General features: G+C 36.7%; 1 protein-coding gene across 2 annotated transcripts in view; it reads left to right on the forward strand.

The window, feature by feature from the left end:
• The first annotated feature begins 3708 nt into the window (after positions 1-3708).
• The window catches only part of Stt3b (STT3 oligosaccharyltransferase complex catalytic subunit B), a 92697-nt gene continuing 73283 nt past the window's right edge, over positions 3709-23122 (forward strand). The window contains exon 1 of one of the 2 annotated variants that reach the window (XM_076843134.1): positions 3709-4484. In XM_076843134.1, the coding sequence (XP_076699249.1) occupies positions 4171-4484 (314 nt within the window). In that variant the 5' untranslated portion in view covers positions 3709-4170. The remainder of the gene's footprint in view (positions 4485-23122) is intronic. The other variant, XM_076843126.1, reaches the window with a different exon arrangement.

Here is a 23122-nt window from a genome sequence, read left to right on the forward strand (position 1 = left end):
TGAGAGAGAGAGAGAGAGAGAAAGAGAGAGAGAGAGAGAGAGATTCTTTTTTTCTCTCTGGTTGCGTTATCTTGACCTTTCTGTAGTCATATATAGCTTATTAATTTGGGAATTCTGTAGGGTTCTACCCTCAATCCTTCTCTAATTTCTCTGATGCCAGTAAAATTTCATCCATGGTCATTAAGTTCTAAATCTTTATCTGCCCCCCCTGCAAAAAAGACCTGATAATCCTTTCTTCACATCTGCTCCTTGTCTTGAACTCCCCATTTCTGAGATACCACTTTCCACTCTATTGACCAATCCAGGAATTCCAGATTCATTCTAACCCCAATTTCCTTTATCTTGTCCATACCATTAACATCTGAATTCTTCCTTCTTGATGCCTCTCCTATTAGTAGTCCTCTCCTCTCTGGCCCTACCATCCCAGCTTTGGCATCTAATTTTCCTGACTAACCTTCTAAAAATGTCTCCTTATTGATCTCCCTGCATCTATTCTCACCCTTTCCAATATATCCTTTATACTGCTGTTAGAATTTTTTCTTTCATCAACCATGTCTGATCATGTTATTGTTCAAAATGTTTCAATGGTTCCCAGCTGCTTACAGATTAATATCTAACCAGGCAGACAAGTCCTTGATAATCTGGTTCTTATCTCCCTTACAGTTTCATCTCCCAATGCACCCTTGTTAATACTGAATTTTGCATATTAATTTTAAAACTTGTTCCTGTTTAGAAGTCTAGCATTCTTCTTCCTGATATATCTTGTAAACTTCTGCTTGTCCCTCAAGTTTTAGCTTAAATACTGCCTCTCCCCAGAAGTACCCAAGTAGAACTGGGCCTCTTGATGTCACATCACCCTACTCAATTTGCTTCAATCTTAGTGTTTGACTGACTCTCTAGAGATATGTACTCTGGGAGGACCTAGGCATCTAGTAAGATCAAGAAGCTGAAGTACACAGAAGCAAACACACTGAAGCTTCCTGCACAAACTGGAAACCATTTTTTCTGTTTAGATAGGCTGGGAATTAAGAATTCACAATGTTGCAACTTATTTCTAAGGGTTCCTTCATGATCTTAGAGTTATATATTCCTCACAAAAATAATCTCTGAAGTCTTAGGTAGAGTGAGATTTTTTGCGGGGCCTCTCCAAAGTGCTTTCTACACTGCAGCCTCAGTAGTCTTTAAAAACACACAGCTGATCAACTCTTTCACTCCATCTCAAACACATCACACCCAGCTGAAAGCCCTTTATGCCTTCCTAATATTTTCAGGTTTAAATTAAGCAAATAAATAAAATAAAAATAAAATAAAATAAAACAAAACTCTACTTCTTAACATGACCTGCCCTATCTGGTCCCACTGTCTGTTTTGCAACTATATTATCCTTTCTCTGGGTTCCTTGGACTTGCCTTCCCTGCCCAATAAAAGGCTTTTGTATGTGCTTCTCTGTCTGAATCTCTTTCTTCTTCCCCTGGTCCATTCATCCTCACCCTAAGAGTTGTTTCCTCTGGGTAGTTTCCCAGCCTTGTGTAGATCAAACCACCCATGTAAGGGTCCTTCACAGTGTTTGTCACATTGCATTCTGGTACTTAATACTGATAATTCAGTTGGTGTCCATTTCCTAGGGCCAGCTGGTGAGCTCTGTAAGGGCTGGAATCCTGTCTCTTAGGTTTCCTGTTGCATCCCAGTGCCTGCACAGTGGTTAGCCTAAAGGAGGAGCTCAATAATTATTTGCTCAATGAATGAGTGAATGAATATTAAGAATAAAAGGGTTTTCATATTGCTTTTATCTTTACCACTACTCAGCATTTGCATGTATGTCTGTTAATAATTTTCTACAGTGTCTTCAGATAAGCTATCTCAATTTCAACAACTGACTTTAAGTGTAGGAAAGGCAATCTATGCAGGCTCCTTGTTCAGCATTACATGCTAATAAGCAATAATTTAGAATTTGAACCAAGACTTGTCACTTTTTAGAACAGGCTTTTGGCCATTAAAAAACCAACAAAGGGAAGCAAAAGAAGATCATGTAGAACTCACCAGGGAATGTTTACACATAAAAAAATAAAACAGAAATATTCAAACAAGTAAAAATAAAAACAAAATAAATTTCATTTTAGGCCATTGGAGCTTTAGTTCATGGAACATGGATAAAAAACATACTCTAAATGCTGTAATTTTAGCATGTACTGTGTGGGCTCTGAGGAAGAACATGTTACTTTTCTTGTACAAAGGGATTGGTTAATATTCTATCATAATTCTCATCAAAATGTAGATGTCAATAAATAAATGTTGGCTAGTAAATTGGTGATTAGAAAGCCTATTTCTAGGAAACTTTTCACTCTAAATATGACTATTTTGTATGCAAATGAGAATACTTAATCACTTAGCAGGTTAAAAGGGTAGCTATATCCATTAGTTTCAAAGAGCCACCTCAAACTAGGCACATTTTTTAAAAATTTATCTAACATTTTGACAAGACCAACTAAACACAATTTGTATTTTAAAAATTCACATAATTTAAGAAAATAATTAAGTGCTTTAAAGTTACTGGTAAAATACACCCTTTAAATCCAGGTGTTACATTCCTAATAAAATGGACAATTACTGAGCAATGATTATACATCAAGCTCTGCGCCTTTCGTGGAGCTTATAAATCTGAGCAATTCTAGTTTCTCCACTGGTCTACTTAAATTCATTTTATCCTGAGTTTAGTCTATTCATTAATAGTTTATTTAGGGGGGGGGAGTGAAGGGAGGTGTAAAAATACAACCTAGATGTTCAAATATTCGTGTACAGGGATTTTCATTCCGTTATTTACTAAAGTAAGACTTGGTAACAGTTGATAGTCTAAGGAAAGTTTCAGTCGTTTGATGGACTGTGTACAGTTAACAGTGAATTCCTGTTGCCCATGTTTTCTGTGAACAGACTTTACTTTTGCTATTAGCAAATATAAGAAATGAAAAAGGGAGAAAGAAGGTAGTGTTTAGCCTGCCCCGTTAGGTCTTCCTGGAGCTAGGTGTGCGTTTGCCGGCTAAAAGTTGTCCGCGCCGGTAAACCGGTCCTCTCTGGGATCCTAGCTCCAGTGTGACGCTCACGCGGGGGCTAAACTTGTGGCGCAATTGGCGCGGCAGTGTCACTGCAATCGCAGGATCACCACCTGCGCCCGGTGCGGGGCAACTGGGCAGTTGAGCCCAGCGGCCAGAACCACGCGCCCAGGGCTGGTGCAGCGCGCCTGCGCGCTGTCACGTGGTGGGCGCTCCGCACAGAGCGGGTTAAAAGTCACGACCGCGGAGAGCCTGCGAGCGCCCTATCGGTCAGCGCTCTTGTTTCCCTTTAACCGGGCTTGGCGGGGGCTGCTCGGCTGTGCTTGACCACCTCCCGATCCGTAGGCCAGGCTCAGCTCTGTGAAGCGAGCAGAGCCGCCTAGCGCCCTTCCTCGTAGACCGCACACGCGCAGGAAACCGCGTCTTTCAACTGACAATGAAGCCGTAGCCGCGCAGCTCTGCTGCTTGGGGCGAATGGGCGCGAGGCCGCGAGGGGGAGGGGAGGAGGAGGAGGAGGACCGTTGGGCCAAACCCCGCCTCAGCACTCACCCCTATTGGTGGGTGCCACGGTTCTGGGCCCGCCCCCTAACGGACCTGTCGCTTTGTGACAGGCGGAGGGGCCAGTTCCTGTTGGGCCGGGGGCGGAGCCAGAGGTTGTCTGAGCTCCGCCTGGACTCGGGGGGCTCCTCCTCCTGCTCTTCTCCGCTGGGCGGGCGGCGGGTGTGAGAGAGAATGTCATTGCTTCTCCGAGCTGTGGTGCCGCCTCCGTCTGCTCCTTCTTCTCTGGCACCCTCGTCCCGTCTGCTTTTGCCGCCGCCGCATCTGCACTGGGGATACGGATGGCTAGTGGGGCGCAGGGGCCATCTGGGTTGAGAGAGCGGCGGTCGCGGCCGCTGCTGAGGCGGAGACTCCCCGCCGCCGCCTCCACCCCCCCGTCCCCCGGCCTCGCGGCGCTGAGGGCGGGAGCTCACTGAGCTCTTCCCTCCTCCTCCCTTTTCTTCCTCCTCCTCCTCCTCCTCTTCTCCCTCCTCCTCCTCCTCTGGGTCCCCGCCCAGCACCCCTCGCACCAGGCGGCGGCGGCCGCGGCCGCGGAGGAGAGCAAGACCCGCCGCCGGGGCACAACATGGCGGAGCCCTCGGCCCCGGAGAGCAAGCACAAGTCGTCGCTCAACTCGTCCCCTTGGAGCGGTCTCATGGCCCTGGGGAACAGCCGGCAGGGCCACCACGGGCCCGGGGCCCAGAGCGCGTCCAAGGCGGCGGGCGGCGCGGCGCCGCCGAAATCGGCCCCCGCGGGGCTGTCCGGGGGGCTGTCGCAGCCGGCCGGCTGGCAGTCGTTGCTCTCCTTCACCATCCTCTTCCTGGCCTGGCTTGCCGGCTTCAGCTCGCGGCTCTTCGCGGTCATCCGCTTTGAGAGCATCATCCACGAGTTCGACCCGTGGTAAGTACCCCGCTGCCCCTCCCCCGCCCGCGGCCGGGGGACGCGGGACGGCGCCTCTGCCTGCTGCGACTCTCTGGGTCTTGGCCCCGCTCGCGTCCCGGCCGCGGCGGGCGTCCGTCCCGGAGCTGCGGGCGAAGTTTACCCCGAGCAGCCTAAGGCGGGGCGTCGGGGTCCCGAAGCGGAAGCCTGACCCTCGGCAGGGCCAGTGCGACCAAAGCCGCGAGGGTGGGCGCAGCCGCTCTGGGCGCAGAGTTCCGATCCGCTGCACCGGGAGTCAGTGGGTCTCCTCCGCGGACTCGGGGCTGTCTCCTAGCGCTCCCCGCGCTCCCCGCCGGAGGCTCGCGTGCTCTTTCATTTTTTTGAGGGCGCGTTTTTTGCTGGTTGGGATGGGATCGGCCCGGGGTAGCCCTGTTAACGCTGGAGGTGAGTCTAGATGGGCCAGAACCCCGTCTGCTCAGCCTTGCAGTTTTATGCTTTTCTCCTTTCTTTTTTTTTTTTTTTTGCTCTCATACGAGAAGGGAAAAGGAGAATGGAGTGTTATAGGAAAGGAAATAATATCCCTGAAAGTGATCTGAAAGCCAGCGACTCTCATTTATTCAGCATTAAGTATTTTCAGGAGTGGCCTTTTTTCAAGGCCCTATTAAGTGCGCTCAGCACCTCACTGTTCCACAATCATCTCGGGTTGCTTTTTAGAGCAAGATCATTATTCTGTTAGCCAAACTGTCACCTTCAGTGTGTTATGCACAGTTTCCGAAAGCATTGCATTAGTTCCTTTATCGCTGTCTGCAGGAAGGTTTGTGGACAAGAGAACAAATAGTACCACAGAATAGGAACCCTAGATTGTAGTGCCGAAGTTGCTCGTAGTGTAAGGGACTACCCCAGTGTTTTAGGAAATTACTCGACTCTTAACTCACAGACCAGTGTACTAAATTAGATAGTGTTATCTAGGCAGGAAGATTGCTTTAACTTTTTTCCCAATTTGTCAACCTGAGTTAAGTTTTTCCACCTGAGTCTTTCTTTTAAGCTAATTTAATTCATCTTGTTGCCCTATCAGCCTTGATTTAATCTTTTTAATTAGATCTTATTAAACTTAAGAATGTTTTATCATTTGAAATACGTAGATAATCTTGTTGAATCACTAAATATAGATTAAGTCTTCTGGGGGCTAACTTATATAAGATTGGATATGGGTTCTGCTTTTATGAAGAGAGAAATTCATACTACAACATATATTGACTATTAGAGGGGCCCACTCATGGAGAATTCAATGTAGATAAACAGTTACTTAGTCATTCTGTGAGACATTTTTAATCCCATTTTAGAGGTTTTATTTTTTTTTAACTCTAGTTTTCTTTCTTTACAACCTTTTTGTTATTTGAAATCACAGAAGGAATATATTGGTGTGGATTATTTATGAGCCTAAGAATGTCCGCAAAACCTCACTAACTAGACACAGCATACTTCGGTAGTCTTAGCTTTGAAACACTTAAGCAAATTAGATAAAATGAAATTAGAACCAGAAAATGAAAACTTCTGGTATTTACTGAACAATTTGAAAAGAGAAAGTTACATCTTTTCAGATTAAAGCAGAAGTACATGGTTGATCAAACATGTTGGCTAACAAAAGTTGTAACTAGTATTTCCAGAGAGTAATTTTTAAATATTTTCAGAGTAACATTTTTACAAGGAAGCCTGAGAACTATTTAAGAGGAACTCTGAAGCTGAAATTGTTTTGCAGACAAATTTCACAACTGAATGATGAGATGATTTTTATCATTTTTTTCCCTTATTTTGCAGGAAGATTAGAAATCTATACCATCAGCCAAAGTTTACTACTACAATTGAATTATGTAATCATGCCTTATTAGATTACTTTACAAAGTGCTTAAATACTACTTTAAAAAAAAAGGAATAAGGATTAAAAGTTGCTGTCTTTCTCCTGTTTCAAGAATGTTTTCAAGGCATAATCCTTTTTCATTAACATAAAAACCTGTATTGCTTGTATTTTTCTATGTATTTTATTCATCTTTTAGTAAGTCTGTATCATTTGAATTTTAGTTCATATCCACTAATCAAAAAGTACATATGTCTTTTCAGTCTTAAAGACCTGCTTAATTTAGGTATTCTGCTTACTAAGAGAATTTTAATATTCATGTTTATTATATTCTTGATGAAATGTTTATGCTTACAATGTTAGATCATTCTTATTAGTAGTAAACCAATATATGTAGTAATTGAATTGTCTCTATACTTTTTGTGAATGAAAATTTGTTTGTCATTATGACTCACCTATAATGGCTAATTCAGGTGTCTTAATGAGAGAACCAGGTTTCCGATAAAAAAAAAACAAAAAAAAACAAACAAACCCTAAAACCCTTGTCTGCCCACTTTGATTTTTCTTTTCATATCTTTTGAAGATCTCAAATAGGCATGTTATTCTTTCTTTTGTCTCATTTTTGTCATCATTCTTGTTGGGAAAAAAATGCAAAGAGGGGATTGTATAGATTACCTGTTTGGATTTTAAAGCAGCCTTTCTCTAAAGCTACTTACCCCAACATTTTAACAGGTCTTCAGTCTAACCACTCTAGTGACCACTCTAGTGTTATATTACTAGCTTGGAGTTGCTTGTCATATAGCAATGGCATGAACCTTTCATAATATTTAAATGTTCCTTTGAGAATGTATATATAAACCAGTTTATTTTGGCCTGCCCACATCTTCCTCAACCCCTTTTTCCAAGCCTGGTTTCATTTCTGAAGTCTTTAGTGAACTTATTCTCTGCAAGTTGTTTCTATAAATTTTACAGTAGTACTTAAATTTTGTGAAACTCAAGAGTTAGCTACCAAAAGTGACTTGTTGACACAGTTATACTTGTTTTTTAACTTTGTCACCCAAGTTATTTTATAAATCTTAAATAATGCATACTTATTGAATTAAAGTACATTGCATTTTTCTAGAACTTGGCAACATTTTTGGTTACAATTTCCTCCCCTCTTCAATAATTTTGCTTCTCAGTTGGTCATGAGGAATCAGTTTGAGATTATGTTGTCTTCAGGTACCATAAATTTGGTTGATGAACTAATTTAAATAGCACCTAACTATCTTCTTTTTATATGGAGCAAATTGTTTTTTATTGTTGACAATTCAGGTTTAGTTTCTGCATATTTTTATTGTAACTATTCATGCTTGTACATTAAATACCTAGATCCTTTCCCACAGTCGTTATCTTGTTAAACTGTGGTAGCTTTTTCCACAGAAGCAATGTAAAAACTCCCTGTGTCAGGAAAGCTACCCTGTTCTTTATCTTTACAGGTTGTATAGTGGGTTCTCCAGAGAGAAAGAGAATTCTCTGAACCTTAGCTTTTTGTCTGTAATAATTAAAAAGGCAGCAGATGCCTTTTACAGGGCTCAAAGTTTTAGTTAAGAGTCAAAAGTTGGAATGTAAAGTTTCCATAGAAACTATGTAGAAATAGGGTAATTGGTACAAACATGTTTTCAAAGAAGTGATAAGCCTTGGAACATAAGTTGTTTGTAAATTGGGGACTACTTCCTGTACTTTGAGGTCTCCATGTTTTTCTTCACTTTGCAGATGACAATAAGATGCTATTGACCTTATTTCTGAAGAAGACAAAATGGGTAACAAAACAAGTTTTAGAAAAACGCCCCCAAATCTTAAAAATTAATTTTGACTGTGGGATCATTAGCAACAGCAGTCCAGCTGCACTTCAAAACAGGTATATTGTCACTGATTTCATTGTAATTTAAAATATTTTCAGGCCTTGAGCTTCTGAGAACAAAGTTGCAAGTATGCATAGTGGGGAGAAGGGGAGGTGCCTTGAGTTGTTGAAATAGATGATGAGATTGGGCCTTCCGCTTTCAATAATGTTACTCCCATAAGTAGTAATCATGGATTTCATGAGGCATATAATAGGTCCTGGGGTAGTTAGGATCTATCATCAAAGACCTTCAAACCTTTTTTTAGGGTCTTTATATCTTGAGGGCTAACTTGGGTAGGACTGCAAGCTCCTTATTGCCATGAGTAGTATACATAAAGACATAAGCATTAGAAACTCAAAAGTAAGAATTTCTGTTACTGGCTCTGACCTAGTTTTTGTGAATATGGGGATAACTTAGCAGCCTGATCTCCAGTTTTTATATTCTCAAAAAGCATTGACTGTATAGGAAAATGTTAAAATTTCTCTATTGTAATATCTTAGTATTCATTAGTACACATATACTCTCAAAGAAAGATTGGAAAGGTTAATATTTCTGAATGACCAAATCACGTTTTTTTCAGTTTGTTTACTTTGAAAACAGTGATTTTAGGGCTCCATAAGACTGCTGTTAACTTGAATTACAAAACCACCACAATTCAACAAACAGACTTATTTATTGCCAAATGATTGTATTATGAAAATTTTCAGACATACAGGAAAATGGAAAGATACACACCACCTAGATTCTTCAGTTAATATTTTACTTTATTATTTCTGTTCATTGCTGCTTTTAAATACTGCTTAAAGGCTGATCATGCATTGTTTACTTTGATATGAGGAATGTTATCCTTGTTCCTCAACTCCATGATGAAAATCTCTTATTTCTGGATAGCATTTGTTTTCTGTAACACTTAAACATACACGTGTATAAATATTGTTTCTATCCCTACTATCATCCGTCCAGGTTTTGGTTAGCAACTTGAAGTTCAGTATATATAGTCCAGGACCTGCAAATGTACTGTGTGAAACAAATTTGTATTACTGAAAGGAGAAAGAATATAAATGATTAACTTACTATTTTGTCTTCACTCCTCTGCTTTACTTGAATCTGATGGGTGATTTTTGGTTTTAAAATCACTTTTCTGAGAAGTGTCCTCACCTTACCATACTTCTCTGACCATGAATAATTTCCAAGGATTCAAATATTGATGGAAATGGCAATGTAGGAGGAGCTGGGGAGGTGGTCTTAGGTGGAGGTAAGTGTTGGGACAGGTAGGAACAGTTACTCCAGAGATTCCCATATTTTAGATAAATGGAGGTTAATTGGCATTTATAGGCTTGGTACTAGAAATGCCTAGCCACTATTAAAATTTTATGCCTTAAGAAAAATGTTTTCATATTGTCAAATGAAAGACGTAAACATATTTTGGAATACAACTTGTGCATAAATTGTATGAATGCCTTTTATGTTGTCCAAGTTTGCTGTTTGTAGATAAATAAATCTGAAGGATTATGATTGTTACACTAATTAAATTGACCATATCACCTATAACCATTTTTTTCTTTCTGTGGAACTGGGTGTTGTAGGATAACTTAACTATATGTTCTGAATGGTAGATCAAAGTTTTTATAGTGTTTTACAATTTATATCTTAGAATTGAAGAGATGAGGGGGGACAGCTTTTATTTCCATAGACAAAATATATTTTAGTTCAGTATTCTCCACAAGGAATGAAAAGAACAGGTCTGCCTGACTCCAAAGGGTATGTTCTTTTTTTACTGTACTCTTTGCCTCCAAGGCAGGCTTAAATGAAAATGTCCTCCATTTAATTTATGTTTTTCAATCAGTTTCTCTAATTTGATTCTTAACATACTGGCCTATCAAAATGCCCAGTCTTTCCTCTAGGTAACTAAGCTCACTAGTCGAATGATGGTTAATTATTTTGATTGTTTTAATATAGGGGAGAAAGAAGAGTTAATGATATTTCAAGTTATTTAACTGGAATGACCAGGAAATTTTCAGAAACAGGACTTTTAAGGGAGTAGCTGGATTATAGGAATAGATGATTGAATCCAGTTGAATGTTGTTTTTATTTAGATTTATTTTGTCTGTGAAAGTTCATAGTAATGAGATTGGAGGTATTAAGCCAGTCTAGCTAGCTAAAGGGATTATGAAGCAAATAATTGAACTTTCAGAGAAGACTCAGAATTCAATATCTTAATGGGTTTTTGGAGTATTTGTTAGCCACCTCTCTTTTTGCTTTCTGGAAAAGAAGCTGAAGAACAGAGGGATGAAATAACTGAAGATTTAATACTGTTATAGCTTGGCTAGATTGTTTTTCATTTTCTTTGGCCTTCTGCATTAGAGTGTTTTTGAGAGGTTATTTGAAAATTGTTACTTGAGCAGATGAAGGGAGGTTACTTTCTGTTACCATTCACTTTGCATTGACAGTATTGGAAATGTTGACAATTCAAGTTTAGATATGGGAACAAATGGAACTTTTGTGTGAAATTTACTAATTTGGAATTGGTGATAGGAAAAACCATGTACCTGATTGTTTGTTGCTGGCCAGATTTGCCTTAAGAACATCAAACCAATTAACCAAATGAAGTTGGAGGAAAGGATCATGACTAGAAACTGACTTGTTAAATTATTACACCATCTTACTTGAGCAATCAACAGTAAAAATAATAAGAGTATGACAGCATTCTTATAGTCTTTGAAGTAGTCTTTGAAAATAAGTCTTAAATGTTTATATAAACAAACAAAGAAATGTGTTCTGCAAACCTTTTATTATAGATGAAAAGGTGATTTCAGTCTTTAAAACATTTTTTTTAAATGTGGAACTATTACACATGTTGGAAAAGTATAAATCTAATATATAGTAGAAATGAACCCCATGTGACCTTTACCCAGATCAAGATCATTGCTACTCAGTGGCCCTGATGTATGCCTTTCCAATCCCCCACCTGCCAACTTTTATAGTGATTAATAAATCCTTTTTTTTTCTCATAAGTGATGAAACTTTGTGTATTGCTAAATAACATAGTTTAGTTTTGCCTATTTTTAGACTTTAGATAAATGTGGCTTTGGTGTTTCATTCTTTTTGCCCAACATTGTTTTTGGTCAAAGAGTAGTCAAGAGTATGTGGCTAATAATTTAACTAAGCATTTTATCCACCTCAGGAGATTGGCTGCTCTTTTATAGCAGGAAGTACTTATAAGAAAGGAAAGGGGAAGACTATACCTCTTCACTTAAGATTAAAAAATTTATCAAAGCTTAACTCTTAAGATGGAGACAACTTTGTCCCTAAATAACCTTGACAACTATTTTTAAGGTATTACCTGACCAGAGAGAGTAAGTCTTTCAATAGACACTAAGAATGCAAGGATGAGGGAATTGAAGGCGGAAACTGTGCTTTCAAGAGACATGATAATATGAATGCACAATTACTAGTTTTAAAGCTATGGTTTTTAATGGACATGGCAGCTCATACTTGTAGTCCTAGCTACTCAGGAGGCTGCAGTAACACATTCATTTGAACCTATGAGTTCAAGACCAGCCTGGACAACATTGGGAGAGCTCATCTCAAAAACAAACAAAAACTATGGCTTTTATCAGCTGTTGCTTATATTGAAGTATATGTGTGTATTAAAATTGAGAGTAGTTGTTCGGTAATTTTTGAAATAAGGAAACTGAATACTGGAAAGGAATCTGAAGTGAAGGAATTTAGGAGAGCCCAAAGAACACAAGCTACTTGATGTCTAGTATTTTTTGTAGAGGATTGTTGATCCTGTTTTGTGTGTTGATATTTGTTTATGTTGATACGGAATCTCAAATATTGTGTTTCTCTTATTGTTTTCCATGTTGCTTCCTTATGCTATTTCATGGCTACCAATTTTATTCTTCTCCATTTCATTTCCTTTATTGATTTAGTAAAAGGTATGATATTATGAAGATTCCTTCAAAAACTATCCTCAAAGAATAAAAAATTTAATTCAAAGAACAATAAAAGGCTATCATTGGTCTCTATGTAGGAACTTGAAATCTGAACTGAAGGAATTTTGTGTGTGTTAGCAAATGTTTTAGGACATTGGAAACCTGATTCCTACAAGGTTTTCTTTTAATTAGCAGTTCTTCAATGAAACAAATATGAAAGCTTTCTAATGCATTTCTATTTATTGGTCAATCATTTAGATCAAATTTGATGATATTTTTCTATTGTGCATAAATGTGACCCTTGCTACTTGTGGATAGTTTATTTTTTGAACAAATAATGAGCTTTTATCATAGTTAATTCATTGTTAACTGAAGAAAAGTTTTAATCTAGTACTGCCTTTCTTCAAACTCTCAATGTAGTCAGCCAGGATTTCTATAGAATTCAAACTTAAAATTTAAACCAAGTATCATAAGGAAGATGTACAACAGACTGGGGATGTAATTTTAGTGGTGGAGTATTTGCCTAGAATGTTTGAATTCCTGGGTTTACTCCTAAGCACCGCAAAAAAAAGAAAAAAAGAGATGTCCCTTCACCACAAAATCCCCTGTAGTACATGCTGTGATATAATATAAATGCCTTATATTAGGTAGGCTCTATTTGGATAATGGTCCAACTTAATGATTTAAGCTATTTTTAACACCCCTAGTATTTCTCTTATATGAATTCCTCAAGCAGATATACTTTTCTGAAATCTCTTAAGAAACATGGTAAGCATTGTTCTTTGAGGAATATCAATTTGATATTAGCTTATTGGCCTTATGTGAGGAGATAATTAGGTACAGGGGTTATTAATCCCAGTATAAAACAAAATTACTTTGGTTAAATTTTACTTATTAATTTAATTGAATAGACTGGAGTTCTTTGGAAGACTTTTAACACCTGTAAAGTAAAAGCACTCAAGGAGACCAAGTCATTTGACTTGGTTATTTGTTTGCCTGAATTGGTTAAGATACTGTTATGGTGATTTGAATTTTGATGCTCATTTTCCCTTGTAGTGAATAATAATAATTTATTGTTACTGTTGCTATAACTTATTGTAACTCCTATTATAGACAAATGATTCTTTAAAGCAAGAAAGTAATTTCTAATCTTCCTGCAGTATCTTACACAGTATTAGGAACTTAATGAGTGCTCATTAAATGCCAAGAACAGACCTTTTCTCTTTAATAATCATATATATATATATGATTTGTTTTGGTCATCATGGTACTAGGTACAGTGAATCTTTTGTGTAATAATTAGCTAAATCTTGAATTTGACTGCTATGGCAGTAAATCATGTACAGTAAACATTATAGTCTTGCTCTTTTTTTGTAATCCCACTTTCAATAAAAATGTTTTAATCTTATAGAAGAAGAAAGTTGAGGAAGGAGACTATAGTGTTTACAGAAGAAACGATTTATGTGTCATTGATTGCCATTAGCTGTTGGGAGGTGAATAGCTAGATGGGATGGGTTAGGAAAATCTTTGTGGAAGATTTGAGTTTCATGAGTATTTCCTCAAAATACAAATAACATGAGTTCTGTCTCATATTTTAACTAACTAGTTAGGGAACACTGAATTAGTAAGGATGAGTTAATATCATAAAAACCATATGAATTATGATAATTTCATTGTTAATTTTTGAGATGGTAAATGGAAGGTAAATGGAAACCAATAAAAATTAAATTTGTAAACTGACATTTTAGGAATAACAAGAATTGAATTTATTATTGTATACATTGATAGTAGTTATAGGCAATTAATATGCAAATACATCGATACTTTAGGAAGCCATCATAGCTCTGACTGGTCTCATTTAAACTTTAACATGAGGTTAAAGAATGCTAAATAAAAACACTCTTTAGAAATGAAATAAGTTGCTTGTCTCCATTAAAGTGTCTTTGCAATGAAAATAGCTTTGTCTAATGTCTAATTACTGGAAACATCATTGAATATAGTAGATCTTTTATGTTAATAAACCAAGGGTCTTTATCTCTTTTACTATGAATTGAACTCTAGAAAAATAACAGGTCAGCTCTTTAATTATAGTATAATTTCATATAATAATAGCAGTATTATCCTGTGAGTCCTAAAACTGATGGACTATACTGATCTCACAAGATGTTTTTACTTAGCAATAGTATCTGATTTGGGGAAAAAAAAATCTTTATCAGTGTGCTTTCTTTAAGAAAATCTATTGTAGTATTTGTTGAATGCATTGATACTTGAAACATGTTATATGTTCTTAGTTTTCAATATTTAATAACTTTGCTCTGTGGACATTTAGTTTCAATGCCCAAATCATTTTTACTCTAAATCAGAGCGAAAGAAGGCTTTTATTTTTATTTTATTATGCTACACAGCTATCTGGCATTTAAAGATGGAACAAGATAATGAAACTATGTGAGGTAGATGAAATAGATCTTAAAACTGTGTAAAGGCCAGTCTTGTAGAAAAATGAGCGTGAGGAACAACTAAAATCTTTTAAAATAAAGATATTTTTTAAAGATTATTAAATGAGTCAGTCACTTTATTAAAAGGCAGATCTCCCATTTAAAATAGTTTATTTTAATTATTAAAATAATTACATTTAAATAGTATCCTATATAAATAGCCTTTATACAAAAAGTTTTCCTTTTGAGATAAAATAAAAATCATTGTTTAGAAAGAATTTGTATAATTTAAGCAATGTTGGATATAAGTAATAACATATATCTTTTTATAAATTAAAGTATTTTTAAAGTAAAGTTTGCATATGAAGTCAAATGTGTACACTTAACTACATTAAATTGTGAAGATTAAGGATAGCTGATTATAGATGATGTGCCTAGAATGATGGAGCTGGAACCCTTACATTTAGCCCCAGGTTTTTTCTAGTCTTCTGACATCCTTCTTCCTCAGTTTTTTGCTTCTAAATTCATTTGGATTACTTAGTCAGTATCTGCCAAAACATTTCCTACCTTTTTTTTTTTTTTATTTTTTATTTTTTTGTATGTTCTATTTTTTTTTATTAGTTGCACATGACATATCATACATTTGAATCAAATGGGGTATACTTTCTCATTTTTCCAAGTGTACAGGTTGCAGAATCACATTGGTTATACAGACACGTATATACATAACAGCAATACTAGTGTCTATTTTATTCTGCTGCCCTTCCTATCCCCCCTTTCCCTTCCTTCACCTCCCATCACTTCTCTCTACCCAATCTAATGTGACACATTTCTTTTTTTTCTCCCCTCACATCATCATACATGTATTTTGTATAAAGACGAGGGTCTCCTTCCATCTTCCGTGCAATTCCTATTCTCCCTCCCATTCCCTCCCACCTGTCTTCCCTATTTAGTGGTAATCTTCTCATGCTCTTCTTCTCTACCCCATTTTGAGTCACCCCCCTTTATATCAGAGAAGACATTCTGCATTTGTTTTTTAGGGATGGTCTAACTTCACTCCCTTTTGTTTTAAATAGACTGGTTACTATCAATGTTATATCTGAGAGTATGTTGAAATTGTCAAGAGTAGAATGGTTTTACCAGATTTGAGATTTTCTTGCCTGCCCCTACTTCCAAACTTTATCATGGGAATTAAGATTCTTAAGTATTGTGACCCAAATATTTTTTTCAGTATTATTTAGAATCTAGAAATTCATGGTTTAATATTTAAATGTTTGCCTTTTGTACTAAAAAAAAAAAAAACTGTAGGCATGCATTGAGTACTGTTGAGTTGCTTTAAAGCTGAAAATGTCACAGAACAATTCTGATCTCCAAAATGCAGAGCTTTGAATAAAATGAAACAATTTTCTCTCATGTCTGAACAAATACAAGAAGATATAAATAAATTTTTAGACACTTTTCCCAATCCTCAAATTAGGAAGATTTGGTTTGTAGTTTTCAATTATTGCAATTCTATATATGAAGACACCTCAGTATAGCTTGCCTAGTGTAAAGCAGTGCTTCAGGCAGCATGACTTATTTTTATGTCACTTCAAATTTCTTGGATCTAAGATTCATAGGCAGAAGTGGAATTGATAATAGTATTTCTACTCATTGGAAAGATTCTTGACATGTGGAATACAGAGCAAGGATATTTTCTGTCAGCGGTTCTAGCCATTGCATGACCAAGGCTTTCATTCATTTTTATTTTTCCTGTCCCAGATTCTTTCATTTTTAGGTCATAAAGAATTAAGTTACCCTCTTCAAGAAGTAACCAAGTATAATGTGTTTGCTATAATAACCACTTTGATTATTATATCATATAATGTTACTCTGATAAAGTACCAGTGTCAAGTAATTTGGCTAAAAATGTAAAGTGACATTCCACCACATTGAGCAGTCTTTGCAAAACAGAGGGAAAAAATAAATCTGTTTAAAATTCAATAAACTGGGGGTAGAGGTGTAGTTTAGCAGTAGAGTGTCGTCTCATTAGCACATGTGAGGCCCTGGGTTCAATTCTTAGCCCCTCTTCCCTCATTAATGAATATATCTGTAATTCTCAAACAGGTTTTACGATAAACATGCTAACCCCTGTGGAATAATGAATGTTGTTATTTTATAGAAATTGGTAGTTTCTTTTAAAATGTTACGGATATTGAAGCTTTCATATAGTTCAATATTTCTAATTACCTCTCCCTAACACCTTTAAAAAAGGACAAAATTGATTTACTCCTTTTTGTTATTTTCTTTTTTCACTCTTTTTCTTGCTGATATTTTCTGTTTGAAAAAGGAGCAATGTCTAAGGGATTTAAACTAGCTAAGTTGGATAACTTTTGGTTTCTGTGGAATAAGGAATAAACTTCATGTGAGAAGAAAACTTAAAATTCCACTATTGTCATGTATGTAAGAAATAAGAAAAAATTATTTTTGGGGTGTTTGCCAAAATGTACTCTGCAGACTACATATCCTAGAACTTGCAGTTCAAAATTTAAATTTGGAAAAAATTTCTTGCCACATCCTTTTATATTGATTTTCAATAGGCATTTACATATTACGAGCTAAGATACTCATCAATAAACTGTTAATTTCAGTATAATATTTAGTATTTAATTTAGGAATCTTCATACTAGCTTTATTTACTTAAATAAGTATTTGTCTTAATCTGTTTTTTTGCTATTACAGAATAGTGAGAATGGGTAATTTATAAAGAAAAGGATATTTATTTCCTACATCTCTGGAGACAGGGAAGTCCATGGTCAAGCAACCTGTATCTGGTGAAGGCCTTCTTGCTGCATTGTTATGGTGGAAGGTAGAAGGGCAAGAGAGCACACATGTGTCAAAATGTACATCTTGCACATCCACCCACATATGCACACGATTGGTCTTGGTTTTATAACCAATCTACTTCCCTAATGATGACATTAATCCATTCATGAGAGCAGACCCTTCAGGACTAAACACACCTGTTAACACTGTTGCATTGAGGATTCAGTTTTTAACCCATGGATTTCCGGGACACATTTAAAACAACAGTAATCCATGCAATTCAGCTTGAGAAAGACCAATCTAGCTACTTTATTTGAAGCCTTATGATGTTAGATGACTTTTCCAAAGTCATAGAGCTACAATTAGGACTTACAGCCTTGCAAATTTTAAATCTTTTTATTCTTTTGTTTGAATTATTGCATTATGAATGTGAAGGTTATGCATATTGTAATCAGCATTTTTTTCAAAAGAGTATCTGTTCATTTATAACATCCCTCTTGACTTGTCTTGGTGATTATTATGACACTTCAATATTCAGTAGTTTTTCAGCTTATAAGTATTCCTTCCCTTACATCTTGAAAACCAAAAATGTCCAGAGAAGGCCTGTGTATGCCTCACTTTTTTTTTTCAAGTGATCACTTTATTTTGGGTTACCTTTTTGTTCTTTCCACCCAGAGTAATCCCTACAGAATACTGCTCATTTTGCTTTTGATTTTATTAGTTAGCCAAACCACTTTGATTATTTTATCATAGTAAATTGTATGTCAAGATATTATTAGTAGGTCTAGGACTGTTCCTCAGTGGAAGAGTGCTTGCCTAGCATGTGTGAGGCACTAGGTTTGATTCTCAGCACCACATATAAACAAACAAACAAATAAATAGATAAGTCCAATGTGTGAGGCACTAGGTTTGATTCTTAGAGCCACATATAAATAAATAAAAAAGTCCATCAACTAAAAATAATAATTTTAAAAGATATTATTACTATAGATTATGCATATTAATTATAAATCTTACAGTATGTGAGTGTGTCCTGATTTACATATAATGTGTATATACAAATATATAACATAATATACATATTATAATAAGAATATAATGCAAACTATAACGTAATGTGATCTGATTATTAGTGGGAAATACTATTTACATGGTATATTATACTGCATAATTATGTTGAAAAAGATAATGTAGCAACAAATGAATGTAAATACAATATAATTATATGTAATGTTTGTTGATTTTTTTCCTATTTGAATGTGTGTCTGACAGATAAGACATACATTTAATATTATTATTTTTTTGTATATTATGTAATATAGAAAGAGAAAAACACGTGTCTGTCTCTTTTGTCTAGATTTTTAAACTTTTAGCCAGTACTGGACTTAGCTGAATAATCATTGGATAGTTTTAGTTGATCAAATGTGCTATTTTATATCTAAGTTGGAATTTTTTCAGATATTTTTAGTTGCATCAAAATGGTATATCAGCCTCTTATTTTGGTGTAATTCATTTGTTGCCGACTTCTTATTTGTTCCATTTTCCGATTAGTATATTAAGTATCTTTTATAAAGCAGAACAAACCTTTTTTCAAACGGATACTGATGAAAATTGGTAGTTATCAATGCCAGTTAAAGTAGAAATTAAAAGAATTCTGTTTTTGGATAAAATTTGCTGGGAAGAAGTTTTATTCTGTGTGTTCTAATGTCTTTTTGATTTGACATATGTTTAAGTGGGAAAATACAGAGTAGCTTTAAGTAGTTTATAAGACATTTTCAACCTTTCCTATTTTGCTCAAAAATAGAGAAACAACTACTTTGTTTATCTGGTAAGTACAGCATGCTCTCTGCTTGTAAAGAGTCCTGTTGGTTACAAGAGTATAGGTTAGTAAGAGTAGTCTTAAGACAATTGCTTATACATAAATGAGTACATTTATGATGGTGTGGTAGTGGCCGTCTGTATATTTGTAGGTCTTTTCCGTTCTAGAGTTGACCTAGTAAAAGTGATTTAGAAAAGTTCTTTTTCACATATCAGTAATTCCTTGAAATTTGTATTGCTTTTCTGTTATTTAAATATTTATATGAATCTCTGTAATGATATTAGGCTTGAACATATCCTCATGTGAATTTCCATATTTTAAGTTTTAAAATTGGCTGTGTGTTTAATGTTATTACCTAGACAGTGTTCACGTGTATCCCTTGGTGAGATTAGATTTCTATTGTTTTAGTAGTCCTAGTAAAGAAGGTTATTTCCCCCCTCTGTGTACTTAATAATATAGCTGGCTAGCTTGGCTTGCTTATATTTTTGATCCTGCCACTAGATGGCAGGAATAATAAAAGGTGGATTGAAACGCCAACTCTAGCTGTTGGCCTTAGCAACTTTGTACTTTACCTTGGTTAATGCTGAGTTTGGGTATGCATGAAGTCTTTCAATTTGTAGGACTTGCTGTGTGAAAAGATCTGGTACCTTTGTATAGCTCGTGAAGGTCTAATATCAGGGTAAAGGAGAAGGAAGAGAAAACCTTTAATCCTTGAGGTAATCATTGATAATTCTATCACTTTGATTTTCACTCTTTTATTGAATTATATCCTTTGTTGGATATACTTCTTTAATTTTCTGATTGTTTTGCTATATTGACATCCATAATTGGTCATTTCTTTTGGTATCTCTAGTTGTTTGCCCAATTACTAGTTTGAATACATCTTAACCTGGACAATTTTAGTAGTTACATGGGTAAAAACTTAGCTACACTTTACAAACAAACTCTTAAGAGTGTCTATGTAATTCTTTTTATAAGATGTATTATTTTTCACAAGAGCCTGTTTGATGATTAGCCTTTAAAGAATAGAAAGGAGTCTGGGGGCAATAGAGCTCGCCTGTAATCCTAGTGGCCCAGGAGGTTGAGACAAAACCAGCCTTAGTAAAAGTGAGACACCAAGCAACTCAGTGAGACCCTGTCTGTAAATAAAAATACAAAAAAGGGGTAGGATTGTGACTCAGTTGTTAAATGCCCATGAGGTCAATCTCCAGTACTCGGTACCCGCCCCCCTCAAAAAAACAAAAAAACAGAGAGGTGGACAGAGTGTTGGGATACAGCTTCTATAATTATGTGACATTATTTTCATAAGACTTTGTAAAATAAGCAGCTATATTGGCAGGGAGTTATAGACAGTTTCTGTGATGTTCCAGCCAAAGTCATCAGGAGATTGTTGGACCCTCAGTCCTATAATACCCTTAAGGAAATCAATTCTGCCAGTAACCTAAGTAGACTTGGAAGTCTTAGCCTCCAGATGAGAACCCAACACTGTTGACACCTTGATTACAGCCTTATGAGATCCTAAGCAGACAAATCTAGGTAAACTGTGCCTGGACCAATTAAACTATGATATGTTGTTTTAAACCACTAAGTTTGTGGTAATTTGTTATGTAAATTAACAAACCTTTCTTCCCGTCTTTGAATGTTACTTCCTGACTTCTCTCCATCTCATGTTATCAAGAAATATTTATCAAGTACCTCTTAGGTGCCAGGTACTGTGGCTACAATGGTGTGAACCCAAATAGATATGAATTCTAATCCAGAAGGGAAAACAGACTTGCAACAAAAATGACAAATGCTGTGAAAGTCATGAGATACAAAGAGGGCATATAATAGGATTTTCAGAACTTATTCAACTTTTAAAAACTTATGCTTTCCACATTGCTTTCTGTGATGGTTAATTTTGATTGTCAATTTGACTGGATTGAAGGATGTCTAGAAAATTGATACTGAGAAGTGGGGTTATGGTTGTGACTGACTGATGTGGTTCAGAAGCCTTTGGAATTGGCTCATGGGAATAGTTTGGAAAAGTTTAGGTGTGGGATACAGAAAGCAATAAGCAGAGCTTAAGAGTGGTTCTGATGTGGGCACAAGAGACTGATAAAAATGCAGACAGTAAAGGCCAGACTGAAGATGTTTCAGATGGAAAGGAGGACTGTGTTGGAAACTGTACAAAAGCTATCCTTGTTAAACCAAGGGCACAGAATTTGGATACATTTTGTCCATTCCATGATACTTTGTGGGAGGCTGATTTAAAGGTGATTGACTAGTTTATCTGGTGAATATAATTTCAAAGGCAACCCAGTATTCAGGCAGTGGCATGGATATTTCTGTCTGCCTTTTTTTTTTTTTTTTTTTTGCCAGATTTACAGCAAGAATCAGGAGTATAGATGAGAAGAGTAGAATGATTTGGCAAATTTGCAGTTTGGCTAAAAAGAAGAATGTGTAAAGATGCAGTCAAGGAGGGTGCCCTTGCTAAAGAAATCAGAGCTGTTCAGAAACCATATTTGCATAGCGTCTGTAGGAAAGATGCCTGGAGGGAATCAGAAACCTGCAAGTCCATAGCTATCACTGGCTGAAGGGTTGAGTCTGTGTATGTTTCTGGGTCTTGAACTTAGTGGAGTGCTGTACCACTGAGTTTCATCCCTAGCCCTTTTTATTTTGAGCCAGTCTCACTAAGTTACCCAGGTTGGTCTGGAACTTTTGATTCACCTTTTTAAAGAAAGGCGCCCCCAAAAGCCCTTCCCACCCTACACTGCCTAAGCCAACAAGGCAAAATATTCAAGGCAGCTGTGGCCAAATTAGGCCCAGACCTTGATATCATCTGCATCCATGTGATGCTGGTTTTGCAGGATGTCGAATGCAATTTACAGGAATTCCACTAATCTCCCAGGAAAGCCCAGGAGGAAAGGCCGTGTGTTGCAGATTCAGAGTACCTTGCAAGTAGTCCATGACAGGAGGATGTGTGGAGTTGTGAAAGGTAAGCTGAAGCTGCACTGGAGAGAGACCCCAAGAAGGTAGAGGTGCCAGAAATATGGACCATCTGCCAAGGGACGCTATACTAATAGTTGAGATTGACTTGGGTCTTGAGACTTTGTACTTGGACCTTCAAGCAGTGCTACAACAGTTAAGACTTTAGGGACCCTTGGGAAAGGGCTGAATGCATTTTGCATTGTGAGTTATCTCCCACCCCCACACTGGCAGAGTGTTGTAATTTGGATTTTAGTGTTCCCTAAAGGCCCATGTGTTAAAGACTCAGTCCCTGTCTTGGTGCTATTAAGACATAATGGAAATTTAAGAGAGATGGGGCCTAGTGGAAGGTCTTCCAGTTGTTGGGCACATGCCCTTGAGAGAAATGGTGGGATTTTGCCCCTTTCTCTTTCTTGCTTTGGTGCCATGAGGTAAGTAGGTTTGCTATGCCACACGTTACCACCATGATGTGCTCCTCCTTAACCCCTCAGCAGAGGCCTAAAAATAATAGGTCTCACCAATCACAGACTGAAACCATCAGCCTCCTCTTTATAAGCTGATTATCTTAGGTGTTTTGTTTCAGTAACAAAGAGCTAACCACTTTTTCCCCTTTTAAAGCATATTCCTGCAATCACAAAAACTTGCTAAAGCTTTATAGTAGTAACATTATGAAAATAATGATACATGTGCATTCTTTAGCCCTTGTATCTGCTCTTTCCCTGCCTTTTTTGCTCAATAATTTATCCAGGTTTAAGTTAAATTTCAGTTGTAGAAGCCTTCCATATGGTAAGCTTTCTGTGGACTGGTATACCCTGCTTACTAGTATCTTCAACACCCAGTGTAATATATAAGGATAAACAAAATATATAAGGATAAATAAAATCTGATATGATGGAATTGGAGTTCCTATATATTTTTGATGAGAGTGTAAATAGTATTTATTTTGGAAAATGATTT

The sequence above is a fragment of the Callospermophilus lateralis genome, chromosome 1, assembly GCF_048772815.1.
Source record: "Callospermophilus lateralis isolate mCalLat2 chromosome 1, mCalLat2.hap1, whole genome shotgun sequence".
Taxonomy (NCBI): domain Eukaryota; kingdom Metazoa; phylum Chordata; class Mammalia; order Rodentia; family Sciuridae; genus Callospermophilus; species Callospermophilus lateralis.